Source organism: Homarus americanus, unplaced genomic scaffold, assembly GCF_018991925.1.
Source record: "Homarus americanus isolate GMGI-L3 unplaced genomic scaffold, GMGI_Hamer_2.0 scaffold52512, whole genome shotgun sequence".
NCBI classification, from domain to species: domain Eukaryota; kingdom Metazoa; phylum Arthropoda; class Malacostraca; order Decapoda; family Nephropidae; genus Homarus; species Homarus americanus.
The window spans coordinates 16836535-16864383 of NW_024735442.1; the positions used below are offsets into that span (position 1 = coordinate 16836535).

The 27849-nt window shown below is 44.5% G+C and overlaps 1 protein-coding gene across 1 annotated transcript; it reads right to left on the reverse strand.

The window, feature by feature from the left end:
* LOC121871084 lies at positions 1-27849 on the reverse strand (the record flags this gene model as incomplete). Its single annotated transcript, XM_042373212.1, is given in 2 exon segments — positions 1-5690; positions 27799-27849. Coding segments are annotated over 2 exon segments (3293 nt in total), but the record flags the coding sequence as incomplete, so codon positions are not given.

The window sequence follows — 27849 nt, forward strand, 5'->3', positions numbered from 1 at the left end:
TATATATATATATATATATATATATATATATATATATATATATATATATATATATATATATATATATATACTGGAAATTTTAGCCCTGGTTTACTTTCTGAATAACAATGTCTGTGTCATAGGTACAGTGATGCCTGTAGCTATACCAAAGCATTCACAGAGCTTTTGAAATGTTCACAGACCATTTGAAATGTTAACCTTCTCTCCTTACAATAAAGAAGTGTTGGAAGGTTCAATAACTTTGGTCTGTCCTACAAGACTAAATTATATGTATATGATTTTTTCCTAAACCTAGTCTTTGGTTCTGTGTTTGATTATGTATCCCAAAATATTAAACGTCATTGATTAATTATACAAACAATACTAAACTTCATTCATGGAAGAAAAATAACTAGGGTCTATACAGTAATAGTGTGCATAAGAATACTTGAATAATTATTGCAGTCTTAATTCTCAAGGGATTTCATGTGATGCTTTAAAAATTTCAGTTCATATACTGCACTGTCGAATAACAGTGCAGTAAAAGGAATTAAGAACACTGTTATTTTATTTCCAACTTGCTCTTCTACTTCCTCAATTTCATAATAGTGCAGCGGGTGTTTAAACAAATCTGTTAACATTACCTTCATTAACTATTATTGATTTTCACATTTTGATTATGCTATAGTTTTAAAAGTATATGAATGCATATAAAAATGAGCAGTGTATTTACACTATACAGTATCTAAGAACAAGTGGTCTTTTATCAAAATCCACGAATATCTGCCACTGCTAGAAAGAGCAAGATCAAGTTATACATACAAGTGAGTCATACTCTACACATGCCTACAGTTTGAGCTAATGATTCCACAAAGACCTTTCAACAATACTGTATTTCTCTACTGCATGTCAAAAAACATTTATCTTCATTGTGGAAGTTAAAGGGCCTAAAACAGAAACCAATACTGTACATATTTTATCACTGAGTTTTTCTGGATGTCTGTACTGTACTGTATATGTTTTTGTTAGCTAATCGTCTGTGTGTTAAAATAAATTGGTATCGTACAGCCGTTAATGATTCCTCTTTGCACCTGCACAACTGCACAGTCAAAGAAGGCAATAACCAATGTAACTTGTGTCGCAAGCTCTATTTTCCTTAAAATGGAAAATACTGCGACATCTAAAGCAAGAAAACAGTGTGAAAAAAGTGCTCAAGAGAATGAAAAGTGTCTTCAAGTAGCCTCCACCATGGTCTCAGAACATCAAATTATCATATAATGCAGAGAGTAATTTTTTGGTCTCATTCATGGAAATATTATTATTTGTCATAATTATAATCTAAATGATTTCTGATTAATTATTTAAACCCTGGAAGACTATCTTTATGTTGCTTGTAAAATGTAAAAGACAGGAGCAATGAACCAGGACACCAGCTGCATGCTAAGACCCATAAAGCTAAATTATCAAGACATTTTCTGCCAAGAGAAAATGCCAGATCAGTATAAAATCACTTTTAAGTTGTAATAAAAATATATTCAAGCCATAAAATTCTTTATAATAGTCTCAGTAAAGTAAATGTTAACCTTTCTGTAAAAAATATGGTGTGCTCACCTTGTCATGTCCTCCAACAAACTGTAACTCAAAAGTATCTAATGTTTTTGGGAGGATTTATTAATGAGATGAGCTATAGATGTCTTTTATGTCTTTGAAATAATGGAAATGCACAGAAACGTTTATTGTACACTATTCAAGTTTCAGGAATAAGATTAAGGGAGGTTGACTGTTAGCATAGCATCACTGTACCTTGACTCATACTTCTGAAAATATCTTCACCTGTTGCATATCTTAACAAAAAATATTCTCTTCCCATTTCTTTGGAAGGTTCAGTATTCTGCCTGTTATAATAATAAAAAAAAGTCCATTCACATCAATTGTAAAAGACATCTACATATTGTCACATGCACCCTACTGGAAACTTTATATAATACATTAAGTAGGTTATTAGTTTTTACTAGAGCAAGAAAAAAGGAAGATTGTCTTTACCCCTCACTGTCATAACAAAATAGTTTCAGGATTGTGGTGTGCACACTGTCAACAATTTTGGCAAGTATATTTGGTCGTGAATAGTTTGGCAACGTGTATTTTTTCACATATCACTCGGGAAGACACCAAAAGAATATTTGCCAACAGGAGAATGTGGCAACTCTATATTTTCACACTATAAAACAACATTTTGTTTTTTAAACCATCTTGTAAATGAGCATTTTCATTTATCTAATATTGTAGCTTGTCAGCAGATTTGTGACTGACAAGCCACAGCTGGTCACCATCCTCTTGTACAAGGCTGGACCTGGGTGGGACCAGCCAGTGCTGGGATGGAACTGGCTTAAGGCCGGGTCCTGAACTTGGCCGGGTGAGGGATCAACCACACCTGACTACACTTGGCTACCTGTGTGCTGAAGGGAGCACTCAGGTCATATTGACGGGCGGGGGGTGCCGGTGCAGCAGGGTGGTGTCTTGGGTTGGTGAACCATGAGAGGGAGGATATTGAGGGTCTACAGTGCCACGAGGAGAAGACGACGCTCCTTCAGGAACACCTCGTTCATCTCTCAACCCTTCAAGCTTCCCAACACTCCCATTAATGATAGGTGGACCTATTGGGGGCCCAACAGGTCCTGAAGGTCGTGTCGCCGTGATGCTTTCTGGCACTATAGGTGTGGTATAGCTCAGGTGACTAGACACAGGATGGGGTAGATAGTTCTGGTGAATGTGAGGGTGAGGCGGCTGTGGTTGTTGATGAGACCAAACTGGAGAACATGCTTGGTCTGTGACGGTCCCTCCACCAACTAGTCTGGCATGAGGAGGGTGTCTTGGTCCACATTGGTGCACTTGTACAGGTCCTAGGGGCACAGAGGATACCTGAGGCACAGAGTGCACTTGCGGATGTGCTGTGTGTATGTAAGGTGTTCCTTCTCTTGGTGATGTTATTGGTGGTCGTGAATGTGGGTGCTGGGAACCATAGGGAGGAGGATTAGGATATCTTGCTGGGTCATGAGGGATTAAGGGAGGTTGGTAATGTGAGGAAGGAATTGGGGCAGGGATGGTGCCAGGGTAAGACCCACGTTGGGCTAGAGGTGTATGGCTACCTTCATATGGGGCACGGGATGGTGGTGGCTCTTCATATGGATGGTAGTGCACAGGGACACGTGGGTTTGGATAGTGAGAAAGTGTGGAATGGGGTCGAGCCACAGGAGGTGGAAGTACACCCCTGGTCACTAAGGAATCTGGAGGCAAATGACCATGCACTGAGGAAGGCCTTCTGCAAGTTGGGTAATGGTGTTCATGTACAACTGGAGTGGGCATTTGTGGAGCAACCACCATGCCCTGTAGGGGTCCATCTGGTGGTGCCTGAGACAAAGAGGAATGACTGTGTGCTCGAACAGGTACTGGAGCAACGCCAGGTCGGATTAAATCTGGTGGAGGGGATTCTCTTGGAACTGCCAATCGTGGTGGTGGTGGAGCTCTTAAGTCTCCTGTGCTAGCATACACGTGGACAACACGCGGTGCCTTGGTGTGCGTGAGAGAAGTAACTGTAGTTTCAGAAGTAGAAGATAAAGGAGCTGCTTGTGGGGAAAGGTCAGATGTAGGTATATAGAGAATATCTTCTTGCAGTGCAGGAAGAACTGCTCTGTTGGGGGCTGCCCGACGTCGCGGAGGGGGACCAGATTCCTCATCCCCTACGTCCCGATATGGCCAGGTCATGTGTGATCCAGCCATACCGGGTTGAGCCATGGTAGGGGGCGCTAGCTGTGTTGCCATCTGCTTCAAAAGGTCAGTAGTGGATCCAAATCGAGGCTTAATACCCCGTACTGATGGTCGTCTGTTGAAACCATGATCCTCTAGTTCCCCAGCATCATAACGGCGACGGAGGCGCTCCATTCGACCAGCATCCTGGCGCACAAATTCGGCTAGCTCATCTATGTCAACACCACCAGGTGGCAATCCAAGAATTTGTGCTCCACTCATTGGCAGACCATTCACTGGACACAGCTCTCCATTTGTTTCATTGCTGCTGTAGCCACTTTCTGTTGTGCTTGTCCCATCCATATCACTTTTCCCCGACAGTCGAGGTGATGACTGTGAAGAGGAAGGCACAGATGAGGAGCGGTCATCATGCAGAGCTTCATCAATATCGTCAAAAGTGTATGAATCTGAATTCGATGCAAGTGAAGAGCGATCTCCTGGATGAGCAGAGACCCCATTAATAAGTGGCACACTTGCATGACTCGACATCTGTGAGAGGAACTGCTTCCTTGCATCAGAAGCTGAAGTTGCAGAAGCTGGGGCCTGCTGACCTTCTTCTTGTTCCTCACCCCCCTCTAAGGCTGTTGGCAAAGTTCCCTCTCGGGTATATCTTACACCACCGCTGTAAATTAGTTTATCGTTTTCTTCATCAGCGATAAGCTCTGCGATGGACACAGCTGGGATGGCCTGGAAAACTGTAGGTGTCGTAGATCCAGAATGAGTCTCAGTTAGTTCATCACTTTCAGAATCTAGTGATGGTCCTTTGTGGTCTGGAAAAAGGTCTGATTGAAGCTTCCATTCTCGAACATCGCGTGGTACTAAGATGTCAGTTGCACGCAGTGATGTGGTTTTGTTGAACATCTCTGCCAATTTGCGGTACTGAGCAATGGTCTCTTGTACCTTGGGGTCAAGAGATTTACAGAGATCCCTCTCCTCTCTGTCCTCCTCACCCTCCTGGTCCTTGTCATCATCATCTTTGTGCTCAGAATTTCCATTAGTTGCATCTTCTGAAGCTGTCAGCCACTTCAGCTTTTCTAACAATGATGTTTCTCCCTTATCATTTCTGTCATTCTTGTTTGTATCTTTCTTCCGAGGATCAGAAAAACGAATGAGGGATCGTCTTAGAGCATTACGCTCAATGGCTCTCCTAACTTCACTGTTACTTCTCATGACCCCACCTGCTACATGTGCCACATCAGCATTCTCTAACCTTCGAATTCTCGTTTCAGTCATAGTTGAATCTGATGATTGGGAATCAGATGAACTTTTTGATTCATCACTGCAGATGCTAGTGTTGTCACGACCCTCAGCTGCAGCAATTCGGCGTCGCATTTCATCATAGCGCTGCATAGATTCTTTGATTTGTTCGTCATCCATCTGCGGCGGAAGCTGCTTCTGGTGGTCCTCAAATGATGTATCTGGGTTGGCTAACCCAGCCCCACCATCAGGTTCTGGCTTGATGGGGCTGAGTTCTACGTGCCAGTCCTCGCGTCCCTCCCCAAGCAACATTCCCAGCTCCCTTAGCTTTGGCATGAACTTGGCCAGTGCAGCTGAATTTGCAGCATCTAAGGGGATCTTGTCCAGTGGCAGGTTTTCCAACAGACTGTACTCGTCCCTCCCAGAGAACCTCACTGAGCGCCGTGGCTCATCCACCTCCTCCTCCTCTACTTTGGCTTTCGTCTTTTTGCTGTCACCGTTCTTCCAAAGTTTACCACCCTTGAGAATGCCAGTCTTGGCCACTTTTGGGTCAGCAGAGTCCTGCTCCTGCCCCTGCATTAACTGATCATGATGACGGACATTCTCCACTGTCAGCTGAGTCAGTGGTGTCCTGTGGGTGACCAGGTCCGGCAGATGAGGTCTCGGTGCGTCTGGATCCACCAGTCCGTCTCCACTCCCGGAGTCAGTATCTGTAAAAATACAGTGAATAAGTACAGGTGACAACTGAAACAGACAGAGTGAATATAATGTGTAAAATATAAAACATCGGACTGCTTAAAAAAATATAAACTTGCATGCTAACACTTCCTATCTATGCAATGTAATGTTATTCTTGGTATCACATACAAAAAAATGAAACAGTAGTAAGTATCCTGCATTTTCTTGACACTATGTACACTATTTAGATTCTATTCCTAAAATCCCTCTTCGACTCAAAGAACTCGAGTGTGGTGAATATACACAGGAAGCTACAGGACTTTAAACCCATCGTTATATTACAAACAACACATGTACAGTGACTAGTGTGTGTTCTCAATGGACCTGTGTGGAAGGCCCTCTGAGTGCTACAGATACGGACCTGTCAGGTTCAAAAGGGCCTATGATACCCACAGATATTCCTCGCTATATGAAAGTGATCCATTCTGTGGAAGTCGTGTGTAAGGCAAAAATTTGTTTAGTGAAAGGGATTTTCCTATAGAAACAGTGTAATAAATGGAGGATGTGTTCCTGGAGCAGCCAGAACTAACTAAACAAAAGGCATATTAATTCACAAGTCAATACATAACATTATTAAATGTATAAAAAAACGAATAAAGGAAGACCTGGGCTGCGAACAGACTGTTCCAAAATTATATTCAAGATTCGTTCATTTGTAATTGTGAATTCAATTTCTCATACACAATATTAAGCAGCAAATGATTGTTAGGTTCCAAGCCAGCCCATAAGTCAATTTAACCCCTATTTATGCTGAAATAATTTACAATTTCAATTTCAGTGCGATTCTACATCACACGACGGATGAGCCGAACATGCAAGAACTACACCCATGATTCGGTGTTTTTTATGATTTACATTGTGAATGTGTGTTATATGCCATTGCAACAGAGTGACAAAGACGCAACAAATACCCAATGCGTAACAGTCAAAAGAGAAAATGTAATTCATTCTTGAATGTCTTGGTTACTGGTACAGTACAGTACAGTACAATACAATACAGTATGTTTGGAATCTGAACTGCAGACATTAGTTTAGTTATTAAAGAGGTTAAATAAGATAAGAAATTTCATGGATGATAATGAGGGAATACAATTATATTGAAGTGTCAATTTTAAGGGTCAAGACCTAGTGTTGGTGACACTTGCTGTGTGGCTGTTGAAAGCCTTGGCAAAATCCAAATATACATTGTGGCTATATCGACAATATATATCTCAATTTTGCCAAGGCTTTCGACAGCGTACCCCATGAAAGGCTGAGAATTTAACTGGAAGGGTACGGGATTCGGTAAAGTGTCCTAGTGTGGATCGGAGACTTTCTTCATGACCGCAAGCAGTGTGTGGTGATAAATGACACGAGTTTCATCCCATGTGCACTCGTGATAAATGGGGTACCAAAGGGCAAGTGTACTGAGCCTGTTGCTGTTTGTTTACTTTATAAATGACATGCGGACGATGCCAAGTTAATCAAGGATATTAAGAACCAAATGGACTGTGAAGAGCTGCAGAAAGATCTCTGTCAGCTTCAAGAACAGTCAAAGTAATGGCTGTTAAGATTCAATGTCACGATGTGTAGAGGATGCACCCTACAGTAGGTCGTACATACAGTAAGAAAGCGTATCACATGTCCCAATGAGGTGAAGAAACAGCATTAATAAAAGCTGAATGTGAAAAAGACCTGAGTGTGTAGTTGACAGCAAACTGAAGTTTTCGGGCCATTGTGGGAAGAAGGTGAATCAAGCAACTAAGCTAGTAGGTTTTATAGAAAGGTCGTTCAGATATCTAGACAGTCCGTCCCCCATAACGCTCTCCAAGAGTGAGGTGCTTCCCTGCCTGTAGTACTGTCACCCCATCTGGTCACCGAGATATACTAGAATCCGTCAGTGAATTGAAAATGTCCAAAGGAGGGCCACGAGACTGGTGCCTGCACTACAGCTACCCAGAGAGATATGAAAGCCTGCATTATTACCTAGTTTATACTATAGACAGGCTAGGGGTGACTTAATTTAAGTTTATAAGCATTTCAGAGGGCACTACTCAGTCGAGTGGCCATACCAGGAGCTGGCGGATGCCCATCCCACTAGGGGTTCACAGCTCATGGTTGAAGAAGCCGCAAGTCTAGAAAACTGTTTGTGCAAACTTTTTCCGGGTTAGAATTGTGAACTAAGAACAATTTGCCAGAGAGTTGTGACAACACTGAGTGTGAGCTCATTCATGACCAGACTTGACCAACACTGGCGCAGGTACAGATACATTCAGGAGCCAGTGCATATCCAATACTTGCCAACAGTGCATAACAGAGACGGACCGACTGACCGCCCAAGTGGCTAACGAGCCAATCAGTGGTAAAGAGGATAAACGTAAAAGTTAAATAACATGGTTTGTGTCGAGGCAACATAAACAGGACTCGATCCCCGAGGGGAGGGGGGTGGGGAGGCAACTGACCTTTAGGCACCCCAGGACCAATTGAACTTTAGGCAGCCTAGTAACTTAACTGATAATAATGGTAATAATAATAATATTCTCTATTTCTCTTTCCATTCTCATCTTCTCTATTCTCTCACACTGTTATCATCCTTCGTTCCTTCCTTCCTCTCCCAGGTGAGGGTAAAAGTTGTCAAGTGGTGATTATTCTTCCTTCAAGCAGTCCAATGTGAAATTATAGTCAACTGGTATTTCCTTGTCTCTGAGGACCAGTTTCCTTTGTCTTCCATTGGCCCTCCCTTCTCTTTTCTCGTTACCCCTCCTCCCTCTTTTTATCCTCCTCCTTACCTCTTCCCTTCTCTTTTACTGTTACCGTCTCCTTCCAGTTATTTTTGTTTCTTCTTCTCTTCCCACCACCGCCTCTTACCTCCCTGCCTTCCTCCTTTCTCTTCCTTTGACTTTTCTTTCACCATCACTTTGTCACTGCGCCCACTTTCCTTCCTCCCTCTCTTCGTCTTGGTTGGGTTGAGTAAAGTTAAGATAGGTATAGTTAGGTTTGGTTAGGTTAGATCAGGTTGGCTTAGGTCAGGTTGGATTAGGTTAGGTTAAGTTTTAGGTTAGATTAGGTTAGGTTAGGTTGGGTTGGGTTGGGATGGGATGTCACTCGTGTCAGGAAGGGCAAACTGTGACAGTATATACCTAATCTGAGCAAAGCCGGGTAATTTTGTTAGTACTAATAAATTCGGAAGTACTGTGTTCCTGCCCAGGGGAGTGTAAAACAGCCTAGGTCAAGTTTACTCCAGGGCGATAATTGACCAACACCAGTATATACCCGGGGTTTTAAATGACCTCGGCCAGAATACACCCAGGTATAAACTAAAGGGGGTGTAATTTGGTCTGCTACACCGGGTGCGGCCTGACCAGGGACAGATAGAGGGTGCGGATCATTAGGAGAGTTGTGACGTACGCACAGGCTTGGCGACGCAGACTCTACCACCGTCACTACCACCACCCTCACCACCACTGCTACCACCATCACACCGACACGTCACACTGCTCACGCCACACTGCTCGCTTTTCCCATGAAGACTGTGACTGTTTTGCATGGGTAAGTCACAATGAAACTCTCTACACTGTGGTCTAGAGAGGCAAGGAGAGGAGAGGGGAAGGGAGAGAACGGTAAGTTGCAAATATGCTAACTCAACACAGTAAATGTGATCTTTGTGTTTGTATGAATGAGTAAAGGTTAGGATGAGGTTAGGTTGGGTCAGGTGGTTGGACAGGTGTAGGTCAGGTGGTTGGGCAGGTGTGGGTCATGGGCTGTGGTGGCCAACTGGATGTCAATTCATGTGGCCGCGGCAACATCTCTCTCGCCCATCAACACCACCCACGCCCCCCCCCCCCACTTCCCTCCTCTCTCTCTCTTTCAGTCTATTAGTCAGTTTACTGGTGGTGTGGCTTTAGACGATACAAGCCACTGTCCACTCATGTGAGTTTGCGACACAGAAAGATGTCTACCGGTGCTGGTTTACAGAGTGACAAGGTTTACCGCATCTTAACGCCAACAAACCAGTCAGTATTCATTATCAGTTGACATAATTCTTTTTATTAAGCTGTGTCGTCCGCTACAGCCTCTACAGTAAACCACCATTAAAAATAGCTGTGTGGGGGTCAGTGTTAAAACTACCTGCTGAGTATGTGACTATTTTCTACATGTTAGTTACTTCACCTCTCAACTACGGTACCCTGTCCGAGCCTTACGACAGGCAGGCGACCCATGCAGCAATCCAGGCCATTATGACCCCAGCGACACACCTCCCAAATGGTGCCACAGCGAGAATTACTGTATTTCCGCCTGTGACGTCAGAATCGGGCCTTATCTAAGATCATGGAGGTTCCGGTGGGAGTGACGCAACGCTGCAGAGGGGTTGTGGTGGTGAGAGGCGGCAGTGCAGCAGTCACTAGGGGCGGCCCTCCCCTACACCCTGCCCGCCCTAACGTGGAAAGAATACTCTCTCTCTCTCTCTCGCCTGAATTTCCTGTTAACCCTCATCTTACATAATTTTGGGACACTATCTTCTCTCACTTAGTTTATTCGTTTTCTTTCATGCTCTGTTTTCCCCTTTTCTTCTTGGATTTTTTTTATGACATCTTCATTCACGATTTCAAGAAGATCATTAATTAACACAACAAAAAGTATTCATAAGAGTAAACACTATAATGACTGTGACCTCCCCTCAACAACAGCAGAAGGCCGAGCTAATGAAGGTGTGTGCAGGAGTCGACTAAGAATGGCATACCTACACCAGGTATTGTAACTCCAATGAGACACAATCACCCGGTACATTACCAGTATTGTGTTGGACTGGGAAGAACACCAGGAGTTTCAATCTTCCAGTCTATGAATATCAACAATAACCACCAATGACGTCACTTCCAGGTCACCTTATTCCATGACCATCACTGGTGGTCACGGAGTCGAACGGTACACCTGAAGGACACCCTGTCAGGTGCTGGGAGCCAACACTTAGATGATAATATTACAGATACCAACGATATTTTCTATTTATGAATTTTGTTCAACGTAACTAAGAAATATTAAAAGTTAGAGAGATTATTGTATTTATTAAGTGTATTTTAACTTGAAGGTCACATATGGACGGAAGGTGTGTGTGTGAGGTGCCAGGAGAGTGTATAGAGAACACTGTTGGGACTATTTTGTGGTGTCTTGTAACCTAACCTAACCTAACCTAACCTAACCCAACTTATACTAAACTGAAGGGTAGATCATCGCCTGCGGTAGAAATACTGTATAAATATTTAGGTAAATCACATGAAGAGTAGACACCCCAAATTCTTTCACCTGATGATTCAACACCCTAACGCTACCTGGGTGATTAGGTTTAAGTTAGGTTTGACTTGGTTTGGTTCCATTAGATTACTTTACGTTTCTCACTACACATAAAACACACAGCTTAACACATCTCACATAATTACTCATTACCACATATCCTCTGAACACACCTGGATATCTTCACTTCTCTTCCCCGAATACCAAGTTTACTCAACAGTTTCCCTGTAACACTCTTTGGATTGTATTTCCGGCAGACCCGCGACGCTCCAACACCAAACTCACGCGTATATTTCTGTCAGTGTCCGTGTGGGTGTGTGTGTGTGTGTGTGTGTGTGTGTGTGTGTGTGTGTGTGTGTGTGTGTGTGTGTGTGTGTGTGTGTGTGTGTGTGTCGGCTCCCAGCTGCCAAAATTGACTTTACTGTTAAGTCAATGGCGTTTAGGTGATAATAGAGTGACCAGGAATGCTACTCCCGCGCCCGCTGACTGAACGGTTTTGATGAAGGCGAGAGAGAGATTCACAAGAAAAAATCCATTTGAATACTATTTCCTTCTGGTTGGGCGAGTGAGTGAATGAGAGAGACGTGCTTCCTCCCCGCCTGCCACCTTCTGTCGCACCAAAAGATTCTTGTGGTCACCTGCTACTTGACCACCGCGGTTATGAGCATACAACATGACACACGCCGGGCGTAGCTTCTCCATCAACACGGTGGGTGGGTGTGTGTGTGTGGGGGGGTGACATGATCTAACGTAAGAATAGTAAGATTTTGTTAACATTTTGGTGACGAGAGCTTACAACACAACACACTCGGTACAGTGACCTTACAACACAACACACTCGGTACAGTGCGCTTACAACACAACACAAAACCCAGTCAGATAATAACCTTAGGTAGCAACTCCTACTTAAAGATTAATACAAAAGAAACAAGTATTAACACACACAGCAGTAAGTGTTTCTCTCAGCTAAGTTGCGACACTACGCCTCAAGCTTAAAGGGTTAAGAATCAGCTGCAGTATACGCACCTACACCCCTCACCACCACCAGCACCACCATCACCATACAGGTAAGACAACCTCATTTATGCAGAGGAGGGAGCGGCCAGCGAGTCACCACAACCTACGACACCAACACTGCCGCCACGACAACATTCCCCTCCCTCCCTCACTTCGGCAGGCAATACTCAGAGAAAACACCTGACGTAGCAATACTGGAGGTAAACAGTGTGTTGTAAGCTGCTTACGTGGTTGGGAAACTATGTTAAATCCCCCAGCAACCATCTCACTCACTGTACATGTTGAGTAATACTGAGGCAGGCGCATTCCATACTCCTGTAACCTCGCGGGGTGTCTACTGTACTGTACTATAGCACATGTGGGGTGTCCACTGCACTGTACTACAGCACATGTGAGGTGTCTACTGTACTGTACTACAGCACATGTGGGGTGTCTACTGCACTGTACTACAGCACATGTGAGGTGTCTACTGTACTGTACTACAGCACATGTGGGGTGTCTACTGTACTGTACTACAGCACATGTGGGGTGTGCTGTACAGCACATGTGAGGTGTCTACTGTACTGTACTACAGCACATGTGAGGTGTCTACTGTACTGTACTACAGCACATGTGGGGTGTCTACTGTACTGTACTACAGCACATGTGGGGTGTCTACTGTACTGTACTACAGCACATGTGAGGTGTCTACTGTACTGTACTACAGCACATGTGAGGTGTCTACTGTACTGTACTATAGCACATGTGGGGTGTCCACTGCACTGTACTACAGCACATGTGAGGTGTCTACTGTACTGTACTATAACACATGTGAGGTGTCTATTGTACTGTACTACAGCACATGTGGGGTGTCTACTGCACTGTACTACAGCACATGTGAGGTGTCTACTGTACTGTACTACAGCACATGCGGGGTGTCTACTGTACTGTACTACAGCACATGTGAGGTGTCTACTGTGCTATACTACTGGGTGAAAGGAATTAATAAAGGGGACATAGATAAAGTTCTTATAATATCCGAGCAGGATAGGACTCTGAGCAACGGATGTAAGTTGGATAAGTTTAGGTTTAGGAGGGAGATAGGAAGGAACTGGTTCACAAATAGGGTGGTGGACGAGTGGAACAAGCTTAGCAACTTTGTAGTAAGTGCTGGAACGCTGGAAAGTTTCAAAAGGAGGCTGGATAGATTCATGGATGATAGAGAGTGGTAGTAACTCTTGACAGGAGCTGCCATGAACAGGCCAACGGGCCTATTGCAGACTCCTTATTTTCTTATGTTCTTATGATCTACGTGACCTCTGCTGTAAACATTAATCTGTATGTTCACTGTATGTTCCTTCACCTTTCTCTCATGAAGGCTTTTATTAAACCACCAATGTATGTAATAAGTAATTTATGTCCAATGTATATTTTCAGCCTTCGGGCTGCAGAACTTTTTCAATAAACCGTTTATTATTATTATTATTATTATTATTATTATTATTATTATTATTATTATTATTGTTATTATTATTATTATTATTACTGTACTGTACTATAACACATGTGGGGTGTCTACTGTACTGTACTACAGCACATGTGGGGTGTCTACTGTACTGTACTACAGCACATGTGAGGTGTCTACTGTACTATACTTCAACACATGTGGGGTGTCTACTGTACTGTACTACAGCACATGTGGGGTGTCTACTGTACTGTACTACAGCACATGTGGGGTGTCTACTGTACTGTACTACAGCACATGTGAGGTGTCTACTGTACTATACTTCAACACATGTGGGGTGTCTACTGTACTGTGCTACAGCACATGTGAGGTGTGTACTGTACTACAGCACATGTGGGGTGTCTACTGTACTGTACTATAGCACATGTGGGGTGTCTACTGTACTGTACTACAACACATGTGGGGTGTCTACTGCACTGTACTTCAACACATGTGAGGTGTCTACTGTACTGTACTACAGCACATGTGGGGTGTCTACTGTACTGTACTACAGCACATGTGGGGTGTGTACTGTACTACAGCACATGTGAGATGTCTACCGTCTTAACAAGGATCCACATTAGTTAGACAGAAAGCGTGTGGTGGAAGGGGGACATACCTGGCAAACTCTCATGTCTCAGCACCGTACAGCGAGTCAGTTAGTGCTGAACTTGGTGGCCGCATAGTTAATGAACGCCACTACATGTTACTCACTCAGTCCAAATATTTTTTCTTTTATAATGACATGGAGTTTATATGTCAAGTAAGTGTCGTACGAGGTTGTTATCTAGTTCAGGAGTGTGTGTGTGTGTGTGTGTGTGAGGCGAACACTTCTGACGGAGCACTGTGAGAGCACACGGTATACTGACAAGGCTGGTGGGGGAGAGGTGAGTGTTTCCCCGGCTCGTGTGTGTGTGGAGAGGACGCAGCAGAGGAGCATCAGAGGCCCTGAGGGACAACACAACACACGCCCAGGACACCCACCACACTACACCAGGCTACCTAGCGTCTCCTCCACCACCAACACACCTCACATCCACTACACTGCACTCTTCTACACCAGGTGGACGCTACACACTTAGACACAGATGCGCACACACACGTATTCACCTGTTCACCACCAGTCAGACTGCCAGCTGTTGCACCGCTCTGGACGGCCCTACCTTACCCCTTCTCACCCTCCCCCCACCAAATCTCCATCCCCACCCCATCTTCCTCCCCACAATCTCCCCCCCACCCTCTGTGCCCCTCCTCCCTCGTAACAACAACACCAGCACCCACACCCGCTCGCCATTGAAGGGCTTGACTGAAGGCGTTACTTGATCCTGTCTGGCACGGGCCACTAACGCCTCACTGTCCATCGTACCTAAGGACGAGACTCAGCGGCGCGAGCGGGTGGGCGGCAGCACCCTCTTGACCCGAGCGTTGTTTATTGTGGTGTAGGGCGTGGACACAACCCCGGTATGAGGCGCCCTTTTGTGTGACACTTCCGTCGCGCTCCCAGCATCCGCCGGCACGTGCCTTTCCCTCCCTCCTGACAGCGTTGTTATCGAATCTCTGTTAAGTATTGAACAAGTGTGAGAATAATCTACCTATGGGGGGTATATGGAGGCAGCTACCTGTCCACTGTTGCCTGAGCATATCTTACTGACACACACACACACACACACACACACACACACACACACACACACACACACACACACACACACACACACACACACACACACACACTCTCTCTCTCTCTCTCTCTCTCTCTCTCTCTCTCTCTTTATGATGTTAACTTGTAATGTGTTACTCATATTAATGTTATATTGACGATAACATCAGTCAACCACATCATCATCCGCCACCACCACCAGTCAACCATACCACCACCACCAGTCGACCACAATACCCCCCCACGTCAACCACCACCACCACCAGGCCCTTAAATCACCCATAAATGGGACAGGGTAGGCTGTCTAGTGCCTGTACCGGCAGACAATAACTTACCCATGACACAACCCTAACACACTATTAGCTTAGCTAGGCGGTCAGCCTGCCCTCTCTTACCTCCTCCTGAATTTCTTCAATTTCCGAACTATAACTTCCTTCCCCCACCTCTAATCTTCCTTCATTCTTCCTTTCCCTACAAAACCAGTCAACCAACCACCACCACCCAGTCCACCATTCCACCACCAGTCAACCATACCACCACCAGTCAACCATACCACCACCAGTCGACCATACCACCACCAGTTAACCACAATACCCTCCTCCACGTCAACCACCCCACCACAATACCACCACCACCAGTCAACCTTCCCTCCCTTCCTCCATCCTTCCCACCTTTCATCCCTACCCCTCCCTCTTCCCCTCCCTCCCTCCACAGTTTCTTGCTCCTCAGTATCACCAACACCACACTCCCACCAACAGGAGGGAGGATTACCTATCTCCCAGTACCAGCTGTTTCCAGTGACTCCAAGATGGCGTGGGGAGGAGGAGGGGGGTGACGGAAGGGAAGGAGTGAAAGAGTGAGGGGAGGAGGGAAGGAGTGGGGGAGGAGGGAAGGAGTGGGGGAGGAGGGAAGGAGTGGGGGAGGAGGGAAGGAGTGGGGGGAGGAGGGAAAGAAGGAGTGAGAGAAGGAGTTAAAGAGCGAGGGGAAGAAAGGAGGAGTGAAAGGAGGAGGGAAGGAGTGAGGGGAGGAGAGGAGTGACAGAAGGAAGGGACGGAACGGGAGGAGGAGGAGAAAGCGCATATCCATATCCCTAACCGTAAGTTTTTCCCCAATTTTTCCTTTTTTTGCCCTAATCTCGACTTTTTGTCCTAATCTCGACTTTTTGCCCTAATCTCGACTTTTTGCCCTAATCTTAAATTTTTACCAACACTGATTTTTCCATAATCTTTTGCTGATCTTAAAGTTTTCCCTTCAAGGCCTCCTAGGTGACCTCTCCTTCCTTCAAGGCCTCCAAGGTGACCTCTCCTTCCTTCAAAAACTCCTAGGTAACCTCCTCTTCCTTTAAAGCCTCCTAGGTGACCCCTCCTTCATTCCCTATCCCTGACTCCTAGCTGGTGTACCTAGGGTTAGTGACGGGCAGTGCCGCGCTCTATCGCCGGGGAAGTGACACAACTGACCTAATTTGTCCTCGCTGCCACGTAACCCATTGTCCCATCGATCTGCAGGAGTCTACTCTTCTCCCTCTCTCACCTCCTATTACACCCCGTCCACTCTCTCTCTCTCTCTCTCTCTCTCTCTCTCACTCTCTCTCTCTCTCTCTCTCTTCCTTCACTACACCTTGTTCACCCTCTCTTCTTCCTTTACTACACCTGCCTTCCTTCCTTCCTTCACTACACCTTGCTATCCTTCTCTCTTACCTCATCAATCGTCCAATATTCTTGATCATTAAGCGACAAGATTAATAATGTATAATTCTTGTCTCCATCATAAAATTTACTTTGTCTTCCCTCCTCCTCCCTTCTCACTCTCCCTATGTCTGAATCAAACTTTCTTCCCTGCATTCTCTTCTTCTCCTTTATTCAATTCTCTTTCATTCTTCTCTTTCCCATGTCCGGCACTGCACCTCCCTGGCACTGCACCTCCCTGGCACTGCACCTCCCTGGCACTGCACCTCCCTGGCACTGCACCTCCCTGGCACTGCACCTCCCTGGCACTGAACAAAACAATAAACAAAGCTACCTTACACCTCAACATCCACAAAGACTCAAAGTAGCGTCAGAAGTGTGTCTCAAGGCCACTCCTGCCGTCGGTCACACTCAGCTAAGGGAACGTCGAGGGTGTTCTCACGTCTCCCTCCTTCACTTTTTCTTCAACATTTTAGACGTGAGACAAGTGTGAAGGTTCAGTTCTTCCCTCAAGTCTACCTATTCTTTCCTCTCTCCAGCAGAGGTCGTGTGCCCTGAAGGTGGAGGTGAGGATGGTGGGTGAGTGGAGGAGAGAGGGGGAGGTGAAGGAGGGGGAGGGGGAGGTGGAGGAGGGGGAGAAGGAGAGGGGAGAGGAGGAGGGGGAGGGGAGAGGAGAGAGAGGGGGGAAGTGTAAGACGCCAGGTAGTGATGGACCTTACGCCAGTTAAAAAACACGTGGAGTTAATTAAAGGTAAAATATACCTGTGAGTTTCCCAACCCAAATAAAATCTAGTATTTACGCGGGTCAATTCATGTTTTACACACACACACACACACACACACAGTGGACTACTGCACCACCTTCGTCATCGCCACCTCCTGCCACCTGCAGCCCCCACCCACCTCGCGCAGTCCGCCACGACAACAAAATTCAGCCCATAAGAGCCCGCACCGAAAGATATAAGAACAGCACCATCCCATATATTGTTAAAATAATAAACAACTCCTGATTTATGTACTGCACAGCCCTGTAAATGTATTCGATGCATATTATATCATTGTCTAAATCAAATGTAAGTCTGTATATTTTCAGCCACCGGCTGCAACTCTATTAATAAACCGTTTATTATTATTATTTATTATTATTATTACACACACATACACACACATTGTATACTTATCAAAGCTGATCCTGTGATGAATTCTGAGGGGGAAAAAGTGACCAAACTGCACACTAACCAGAGTGAAAAAAATCAAGTTCACGATCTAAATATTGAAATTCCAATTAGGATTAACGATATGATCCCCTCCAGCGAGCAAGAGTGAGCGGGTGGGGGGTGAGGGAGTGAGGGGAGAGGGAGAGGGGGCACAAGGGGGGATAGGAGGGGAGGGAGGAGAGGGAGAGGGGGTCAAGGGGAGGTAGAAGCAGTGAGGGGGAGATGGCACGAGGGAAGTAGGAGGTGGGGGGGGGTGAGAGGGCACAAGGGAGATAGGAGGAGTGAGAGGGGAGAGGGCACACGGGAGGTAGGAGGGGAAAGGGAAAAGGGAGTGAGGGGGGAAAGAGAAGGAGAGGATAAGAGAATAGGGAAGGAGGGAAGAAATTAAATTTGAATAAAAGATGGGAGAGAAGATGACCAAGACAGTGATGGAGAAGGAGGGAGGGAGACGCTGGGCACATGAAGATAGATAGATAGATAGATAGATAGATAGATAGATAGATAGATAGTGTAGGTAGAGGACTCGTAAACTCACCAGGTAAAATATGTGAGGACTTCAATTAAACTGGACAAATTTCGGATTAAATCACTCTTAAGCTTTGGGTTAAGTCAGAGTAAACACCAATTGAATTTTCGGTCAATGAAATTACCGTAACTAAACTCCAGTGCAACACAAAGGCCCAGTGCAACACAAAGGCCCAGTGCAACACAGAGACCCATTGCAACAGAGAGACTCATTGCAACAGAGCCCAAATAAATAAACAGAGAGACCCATAATATTAAGTGAAAAATTGAATAAACAGAAAGCGAAGGAAATAAACATGAAGAGAACAGGAGGCGGGAGGGAAGGCCGTGTGGGTGGGTGACAACAATGGGAGACTTAGGAGACAGTGGGCGGGCAGAAGACCCAACACAGATCAAAGGTTGGGAGAGAACTGACCTGGGAGGCACGACCTGGGGAGGACGCACGACCTGGGGGAGGTGAAGAACGACCTGGGGGAGAACCTGACCTGGGGAGAACACGACCTGGGGGAGAACACGACCTGGGGAGAACACGACCTGGGGAGGGGCACGACCTGGGGAGGGAGACACGACCTGGGGAGAACACGCCTGGGGTGACCTGGGGGAACACGACCTGGGAGGGGCACGACCTGGGGGAGCCGACCTGGGAGGAACACGACCTGGGGAGAACACGACCTGGGGAGAGACACGACCTGGGAGGGACCTGGGAGAGGGGAGGGCACGACCTGGGGAGAACACAGACCTGGGAGAGAGCACGGCCTGGGGAAGGAGCACGGCCTGGGAGAGGGCACTGGGGGAGGGACACGAGCCTGGGGAGAACACGACCTGGGGAGGGCATGAGAGAGAACATGACCTGGGGGAGAACACGACCTGGGGAGAACTTGAGCCTGGGGAGAACTGCATGACCTGGGGAGAACATTGACCTGGGGAGAACATGACCTGGGGGAGAAAACGACCTGGGGGAGAAAACGACCTGTGGAGAACTAAGAACTTCATTAACAATACAACAACACCACCACCACAGCAGTTACAATACAACAGCAATAACACAACTACGTCACCACCACATTACAGGTAAATACAGGTAAATCGTTTCTATATACACATCACTTACTCTCCCCCCCCCCTCACTCTATGTTTACTAACACAACCAGTGGCTCTCCCAGGCACTCTCTCGCCCACCCATCCATCATCTAAGCCTGTGAGTGCCAGCATGAACTCAGCTGCTTCCCTGTTAGCCGCTGTAATGCTTCTGCTCTTCCTCTTGCATAAGGTGTAAAAGGCACTTGTTCAGGACACAAGAGAGAGTTCTCCCTTCTCTTCCCTTCCCTTCCCTCCCACACAGACTGTTCACGTAACACTGTCGACCATCTCCAGGTGATGAGAGGGACTTGTGTGTAGCATAACTTACGAGTGTCAACGACGATTTTTGTTTTCAAAGTCTTACAAGATTGGTGTGTGTGTGTGTGTGTGTGTGTGTGTGTGTGTGTGTGTGTGTGTGTGTGTGTGTGTGTGTGTGTGTGTGTGTGTGTGTGTGTGTGTGTGTGTGTGTGCACAATAACCTGAGGGCGGGGAGGGAAACTGAGGTAAGTTATGCTTCACGTGTGACCAAGAGGGGGAAGGGGAGTGAATATATGACAGTAATTTGGTGAATACACTGAGGGAGGGAAGAGCTGCCATTATAGGGGAACAATATGTAAACAAAGCCGTATCTAATGAAGGGAGAAAATAACATTACCATGGTATTCCTTCCCTATTTTATATTATGTGTGTATGTTTGTCTCTGTGTGTATACGGAGCAGATTGTGTACAGGGGAGAGTGTAGGTATACGCACAGGGGATCTACCATGCACGCCCACAACAATGCTCACGCTGCCTTTCACTAGCCAATGTTTAACCCTTTGCAATATTCAACAATCATCAACGTCTGCAACATCCCTGCGACTCTCAACCCGATTCCTTAGCTGTGACACCAATCTCTCTCAGACAATCAGTAATCTTCTCTCAGTTACCAATCTTTCTCAGTGTAATGAAGGTAATACAGCACTTGATGTTAGGTAATATTTGATGTCAGTGTAGTGAGGGTAATATTTGATGTCAGTGTAGTGAGGGTAATATTTGATGTCAGTGTAGTGAGGGTAATATTTGATGTCAGTGTAGTGAGGGTAATATTTGATGTCAGTGTAGTGATGGTCATACTTAATATCAGTGTAGTGAAGATAATCCTCTCTCATGCTAGTACAATACGTCTCTACTGTCACTGCCACATGACGGGCTTGGTGTTCTTCATCCTCTTTAATACGGCAATGTTAACTTAGCTTCATCACAACCTACATATGAGCCAACTTAAATCACACAACAATACCGAGTTATTAATCACACAAGTCCCTGAAGTGAAGAAGAGACGGCAATTTATAAGAAAAAAAGAAGAAGAAGAAGAAAAAATCAGCATCAGGGGACAAAAACAAAATTGTCTTCACCATTAAGGGGAAGACCAAACCCGTCTATAGTTATACTGTCCAAATATATTTTCTGTCCAAATTAGGGAAAGTTTTGACACAGTTTATTCAGGAGTTAATTTCTTGTTCAATTTTTTTCGTCTTTATAAACATTAATAAAATCCTTTGTCATATATCAACCCTCAATAACTTCCTAGTGTTTGTGAAATTAACTAAAATGATTACAAGCACACGTGAGAAATAACCAAGTGATCAACTAATACAGTTACACCTGAAGTAAGTTAATCAATTTGTAAATAATGTGAAAGTGATTTGATAGATTCCCACACACACACACGTATTTCTCTCCCTGGTCTCTGGCTCTCGTGTGGAGGCCTTGATAAGCTATGAACCACAACACTCAGATAAGCGTTTAAAACCTACTTACTGTTCAACCATTGTTTATATACCTGCAGTGTCTCCTGTGTACTTGCACTGTCTATGTATACTCTCTATGTATAATGTATATTTGTATGACGATATTACTAAATGAAAATCCATTTCTCAGTTTAATATTATTCCAAAAATGGAAGGTTTCATCTTATGTTTCCTGTGGTTGTGGTATATAAGGCACAGCATTAAATAATATATACAGTGAAAATTATAGCACGGATTAATTATACATGCCCAGGCTAGTACACTAATGCTAGTTATATTAAATTATACTGTATATACAAATTAATACGATATACGAAAATATACCGTATAACCTTAATATTGAGTTTTTCACATTTCAATAATCCTAGTTTCTCGTTCACTGTATCTGAACCAAATGACGTCATAAAGTTAAAACGAGAAAAATACGGCCGAATGATTCTGTGCCGTACTAAAAATAGGATAAACTAAGAAGACCATGTGCGGGCTGGGCTGGTGGGTTTAGTATGGTCTACCCTGGAGTCTATTATGGTTCCCATTTTCTCTGAAACGAGTCCATTCTCGCATGTATTTTCCCGGGGGAAGTGGACCAGCGCGGCACAAGCTCACTTTATTGGACAAATTTTAGTCTTTGGCATTGGATATTGGTTTTACGCGCTCGCAGACAATATAAACAGCATTCGTGGTTTGCAACAGTGCACTCGCGTTGCAGGGACGTTGAATTAAACTTGTTTACTTACGTGGAAAGTTTAGTTTGGTCGAATATATTGAGAACTGGAACGAGGCAGAATTTGTGCGTGAAGCAGCCACAGCTTCTTGACAAGTGGTCAGGAATATGACGTAAATGAGGAGGAGACTCGAGGCTGACGGCCACACACACACGTCAGGAGCCGAGCAAACACACTCCTTACCACACAAGGATAACAGGAATATCGGTCGGAACTCTCACTGTACACTACGACTCCCTCACCGACCTTCACCTCACATGTTATGGTAACGTGGCAACCTATATCAAGATGAGCTACACTGTTATCTTCCCTTGATTAAATATTACATACTTGGCCCATAGTAGACCTGGTGAAAACTGCTCCCACAGGCTTCGAACTACTGACCCTGAGGACAGGAGTCGAGCGTAGTATCCACTCGGCCATTACATCTTTATTTACAGAATAAAATTCATTGAATTTATCTTTCATTACGAGAATATAACTTTAGAGAGAAACTGTACATATAAATCAACAATATTTTAGCGATCAATGGCGTGTTTACCCCAGGCGTTAGAGTGTCACTCACCTGTCATGTAGTGGTTCAGTACACACGTGTGTGTGTGTGTGTGTGTGTGTGTGTGTGTGTGTGTGTGTGTGTGTGTGTGTGTGTGTGTGTGTGTGTGTGTGTGTGTGTGTGTGTGTGTGTGTGTGTGTACTCTCGACAGGAACACGTTGAACTGTGTTGGGAAAAAATGCTTTAAACTATATGAATCCACCTCAATCAATTAATTACCACAATAAACAATCAGCAACACACACACACAAAAGACGGGAGGACAGCAGCTGTGCCCACCCTCCCCCAGGAAGTAAACACAGTGACAACAGCTGATGGCAATAACACAGAGTTGGACGCCGGCTGAGGTAAATATACTGAGTTAACTTGGGTACGGTAAGACAATACCACACGAAGACAATACCAGAGTTAAGACAATACCAGGGATAAGACAATACCGGAGTTAAGACAATACCAGGGATAAGACAATACCGGAGTTAAGACAATACTAGAGTTAAGACAATACCAGGGGTAAGATAATGACTTCCCACCACGTTACCAAAACAATGTCTGAACTTGCTGGAGACCAAACAATATTAAGCATTTCAAAACAACAAGTAAATAAAAACAATAAATCAAGACAATACTATTAGAGTGACTCAGACGATACCTTCCTCAGTAAGCTATCGCCAACACAACCCTCTTCCTCCCCACAACAACAACAACAACATAATAATAATAGTAATAATAATAATAATAATAATAATAATAATAATAATAATAATAATAATAACAATAAAATCCACGCCTTGGTAACCCTACATAAAAAAAATAGTACACACCAGTCCTCACCAAGACAATAAACACATCAGTCAGGTCAGTATGGGAGGAAAATATACAATGATTCCCACCCTTTAAGGTCAATATAGGATATAATACGACAATAATTCTCACCCTTAAGTTATCAGTCATGTCAGTATGGGAGGCAGCAATGATTCCTACCTCAAAGACGCTCAACTTGGTGACATTAGCAGTATGGAAGAAGCTGGCAATGATAAACCAGAGAGACAAATTTGGTTGAGTCGAGGTCAATTGGTGCGGTGTTTGGGCTCAGGTTAGGTGTGCATATATTTGAATAACTGGCAACTGCATTAACCCCTCCTCCTCCTCCCCCTCTTCCTCTCTCCTCCCCTCCTCTTAACCCCCCCTCCTCCTCCCCACGCGTACAGAGCTGTGACCTGGAGTTAGTGTCACCGCCAGGGCCAGAAGGATGCCATAATAAATGCCTAGTGTGACCTGTAAGTGTGTTTTAATGCCTAGTGTGAAGGGGAAGAGTGTATATGGGTGTGATTATGATTGACACACACACACACACACACACACACACACACACACACACACACACACACACACACATCTCACTTCCCTCATCCTTTAGTTAATTTCTCCTTCCCTCAGTGACGGTGTGAGAACGCATCTAATTAGTTCAATTATTACACCACACAAGAGAGACAGGTCCAATTTGTCGTCGAGATTACAAAGGAAACTCGACACTAACTAGATGTGTTTTGTTATATCCTGTAGCGAGAAGAGGGGTTTAAGTTACGACTCTCTGACCTGACCTGACCTAACCTGACCTGACCTGACCTGACCTGACCTAACCTAACGAGTGATGAGACAAAGAGATGAGAAGAGACGTGAGGCAGGACGCTCCAAGGGCCTTCACCACCCGCCGGGGACAGTCAGGGGTTAAAGGCGCCATACGCAGACCCGGAGAGATGCATCCTAGAAATCAATGAGAAATGAGTATTAATTACGGGTTATTGAACGAGTCATGTTTGTGTTGTGTTGTGTTGGATAACATACAGATGATAGTATTCCCCCAGTACTGGCAGGTTACTGTTGACAAGCTAACATACCCCAGGGAATAAAGACACGGGTAGTACGTGTTGTTATGTAGGAGTGTGCCATGACAGTCTTGGAGGATCGTCATATGGCAACAATGCTGTATTAGGTGAGTGTCATGCAGATGTGGATTAGGTGGGTGAGTCTGTCATGCGGTTGTGGATTAGGTGGGTGAGTGTCATGCGGTTGTGTGGATTAGGTGGGCAGGTCTGTCATGCGGTTGCGGTTGTGGATTAGGTGGGTGAGTCTGTCATGCGGTTGTGGATTAGGTGGGTGAGTCTGTCATGCGGTTTGTGGATTAGGTGGGCGAGTCTGTCAAGCGGTTGTGGATTAGGTGGGTGAGTCTGTCAAGCGGTTGTGGATTAGGTGGGTGAGTCTGTCAAGCGGTTGTGGATTAGGTGGGTGAGTCTGTCATGCGGTTGTGGATTAGGTGGGTGAGTCTGTCATGTGGTTGTGGATTAGGTGGGTGAGTCTGTCATGTGGTTGTGGATTAGGTGGGTGAGTCTGTCATGCGGTTGTGGATTAGGTGGGTGAGTCTGTCATGCGTTTATTAGTTTCATGGACTAGTCTGTCATGCGATGTCAGGATATTCATAAACAGTGTCAAGCGCCATTAAAACGCAGACAAAAATGGGGTTACTGGCACACTGGCGAGGAACACACGTACTGGGGAATGGTGGCTGCCTCTCACACTCTGCAGGGAAAGTTTAAGAGTTTTCCAAGACCGCAAGACCAGGTTATTATACCATGGTGTCAACGGGATACTCCTCAGCACAACGTGGAGTTTTTCTTTCTGTAAGGGAGAAGTGAGCTGGAGTAAGATGTCTTGTTCCGTATGTTGGTTAATTATTTTATTCCTCGTTAAGATGGCGGATGTGATTCTTTCATTGCTAGTATTCTTCTGTAGTGTTCATCAAAATTTATCCTCTTCCTCTCTTTATTTTCTTGTTTCAGTTCCTGTATGAGGGAGAAAAAGTTGCTCTTGATCTGAGAGTTAACACGAGCATTGGGTTGAGCGGCTGCGATCATACGTGTAATCTTGATGCTCGTGATATCTTAAATAGGGTGGTGAAGATATAATAGTATCCCCCCCTCCCCTCTGTTCACCCTTCTCTCTCTATAACCCGAACCTCAATAGTCTTCGTTCAGTAACTTGAGAAGGCTGGTATGAATCACAAATACACTTGTTGTGGTACTTCATGTGTTTACGATAATTGTACTCGTATACAGTATGTCCGCTCATGGCTAAGATGCGACCGAATGTTTTCTCTCGGTCAGTTTCAAGTGGGATTATAAGGAGCTGATTCTATAACATCTGTATCTTCACAAATAAATAATGGTAAATAATATCATGAATTAAACCAACAGAACTATGTCGTATTCAGCGTAGAACTTTAACGAATTTTGTTGGTTTATAAAGCAAGTGGAAGGTGGTTATAATAATAATGCCTGTTGATAATTAAGAAGTGTAAAATTAATTTAAACTTCTCAATTCTCGACAAATATAAAACTTAACGATTGTGTTGCTTCACATGGATGACCACACCATAATAACTTGGACCGGGGAGCGGGGGAGGGGGGCGCCTTCCTCCCGACCGTCTCTCCCGACCAAAACAAAGAGGAGTTACTTTTAATGCATCATCATTCTACCAGGTGGAGAATTTTGGCTGATCAATTACGTCTAGAGGACAGCAAACTTATTAGAAGAGATAATATAACGAAGCACATCTTGAGAAAACGAGAGAAAATGGTGATCAGAGACATTAATAGAAAATGTACAAAGAGTATAAAGCAAGGGGAAACTATGTTATATTCGTATCAATCAACCTCTTTACCATTTCAACGTAAAACTCAGACTTTCCACTTTATATCTTCACTAATCAGCCATATTAAGTTAATTAAATAATAGTTACAAAGTTCTACAATAGCATACTTCATAAAAAAAAATCATATCAGTGTAGCATAGTTACCCATGACTTATATTATGCCAGTGTTACGTTTTCTCTGACAGTCCAGGCGGCGTCTGCTTTGAGTCACCTGTACCGTAAACTCGCCCTCGGCCCCATCTCTTACACCCAACCCTCAGATGACAGACTGGTGGTGGATTTAAGATAACGTGTACGTCAAGACTCCCTGGGTCCTCCTGAGAGCGTAATACAAGAGTGGTTTTCTATCTTTGGCTGACGAGTCGACCATGATACAACTCTTACCGTCCCTTGCAGTCTTACCATTCAGGCCCTTGTTATCGTTTACTATTTCCAGGTCCTTGATATCGTTTACTATTTCCAGGTCCTTGATGTCGTTTTCTATTTCCAGGTCCTTGTTATTGTTTACTATTTCCAGGTCCTTGATGTCGTTTTCTATTTCCAGGTCCTTGATATTATTTACTATTTCCAGGTCCTTGATATCGTTTACTATTTTCAGGCCCTTGTTATCGTTTACTATTTCCAGGTCCTTGATATCGTTTTCTATTTCCAGGTCCTTGATATCGTTTACTATTTCCAGGTCTTTGTTATCGTTTACTATTTTCAGGTCCTTGTTATTGTTTACTATTTCCAGGTCCTTGTTATTGTTTACTATTTCCAGGTCCTTGATATCGTTTACTATTTCCAGGTCCTTGATATCGTTTACTATTTCCAGGTCCTTGATATCGTTTACTATTTCCAGGTCCTTGATATTGTTACTATTTCCAGGTCCTTGATATCGTTTACTATTTCCAGGTCCTTGATATCGTTTACTATTTCCAGGTCCTTGATATCGTTTACTATTTCCAGGTCCTTGATATCGTTTACTATTTCCAGGTCCTTGATATTGTTTACTATTTCCAGGTTCACGATAACAGAAGATTATAAGGAGGGAGATATTTTACTTTAGTGTTATACTGATCAAAGTTCATATATGTTATAGAAGGTAAGATTATTGAATGTTTTTGCCAGTTATCTTGCTATATCCTGCTTTTGTTATCGTGTTATAGGCTGGTTTTGTTATCTTGTTATATCCTGCTTTTATCTTGCTATATCCAGATTTGTTACCTTGCTATATTCAATTATGTTATCTTGGTTTATAGCGATTACTGTGGAAGGGACAGAAGGAGAGAATGGGACGGGGTAAAAGAGGGAGCCACCATTCCTCAGTACAAGATTGACCTCACCTGTGTCACTCTTCCCTCAAACTGGTCAGGTCCTCACCTCTGCCCATGATGGTAAGTTGACTCCCCTCGCTGGCCAGGTCGCACACAC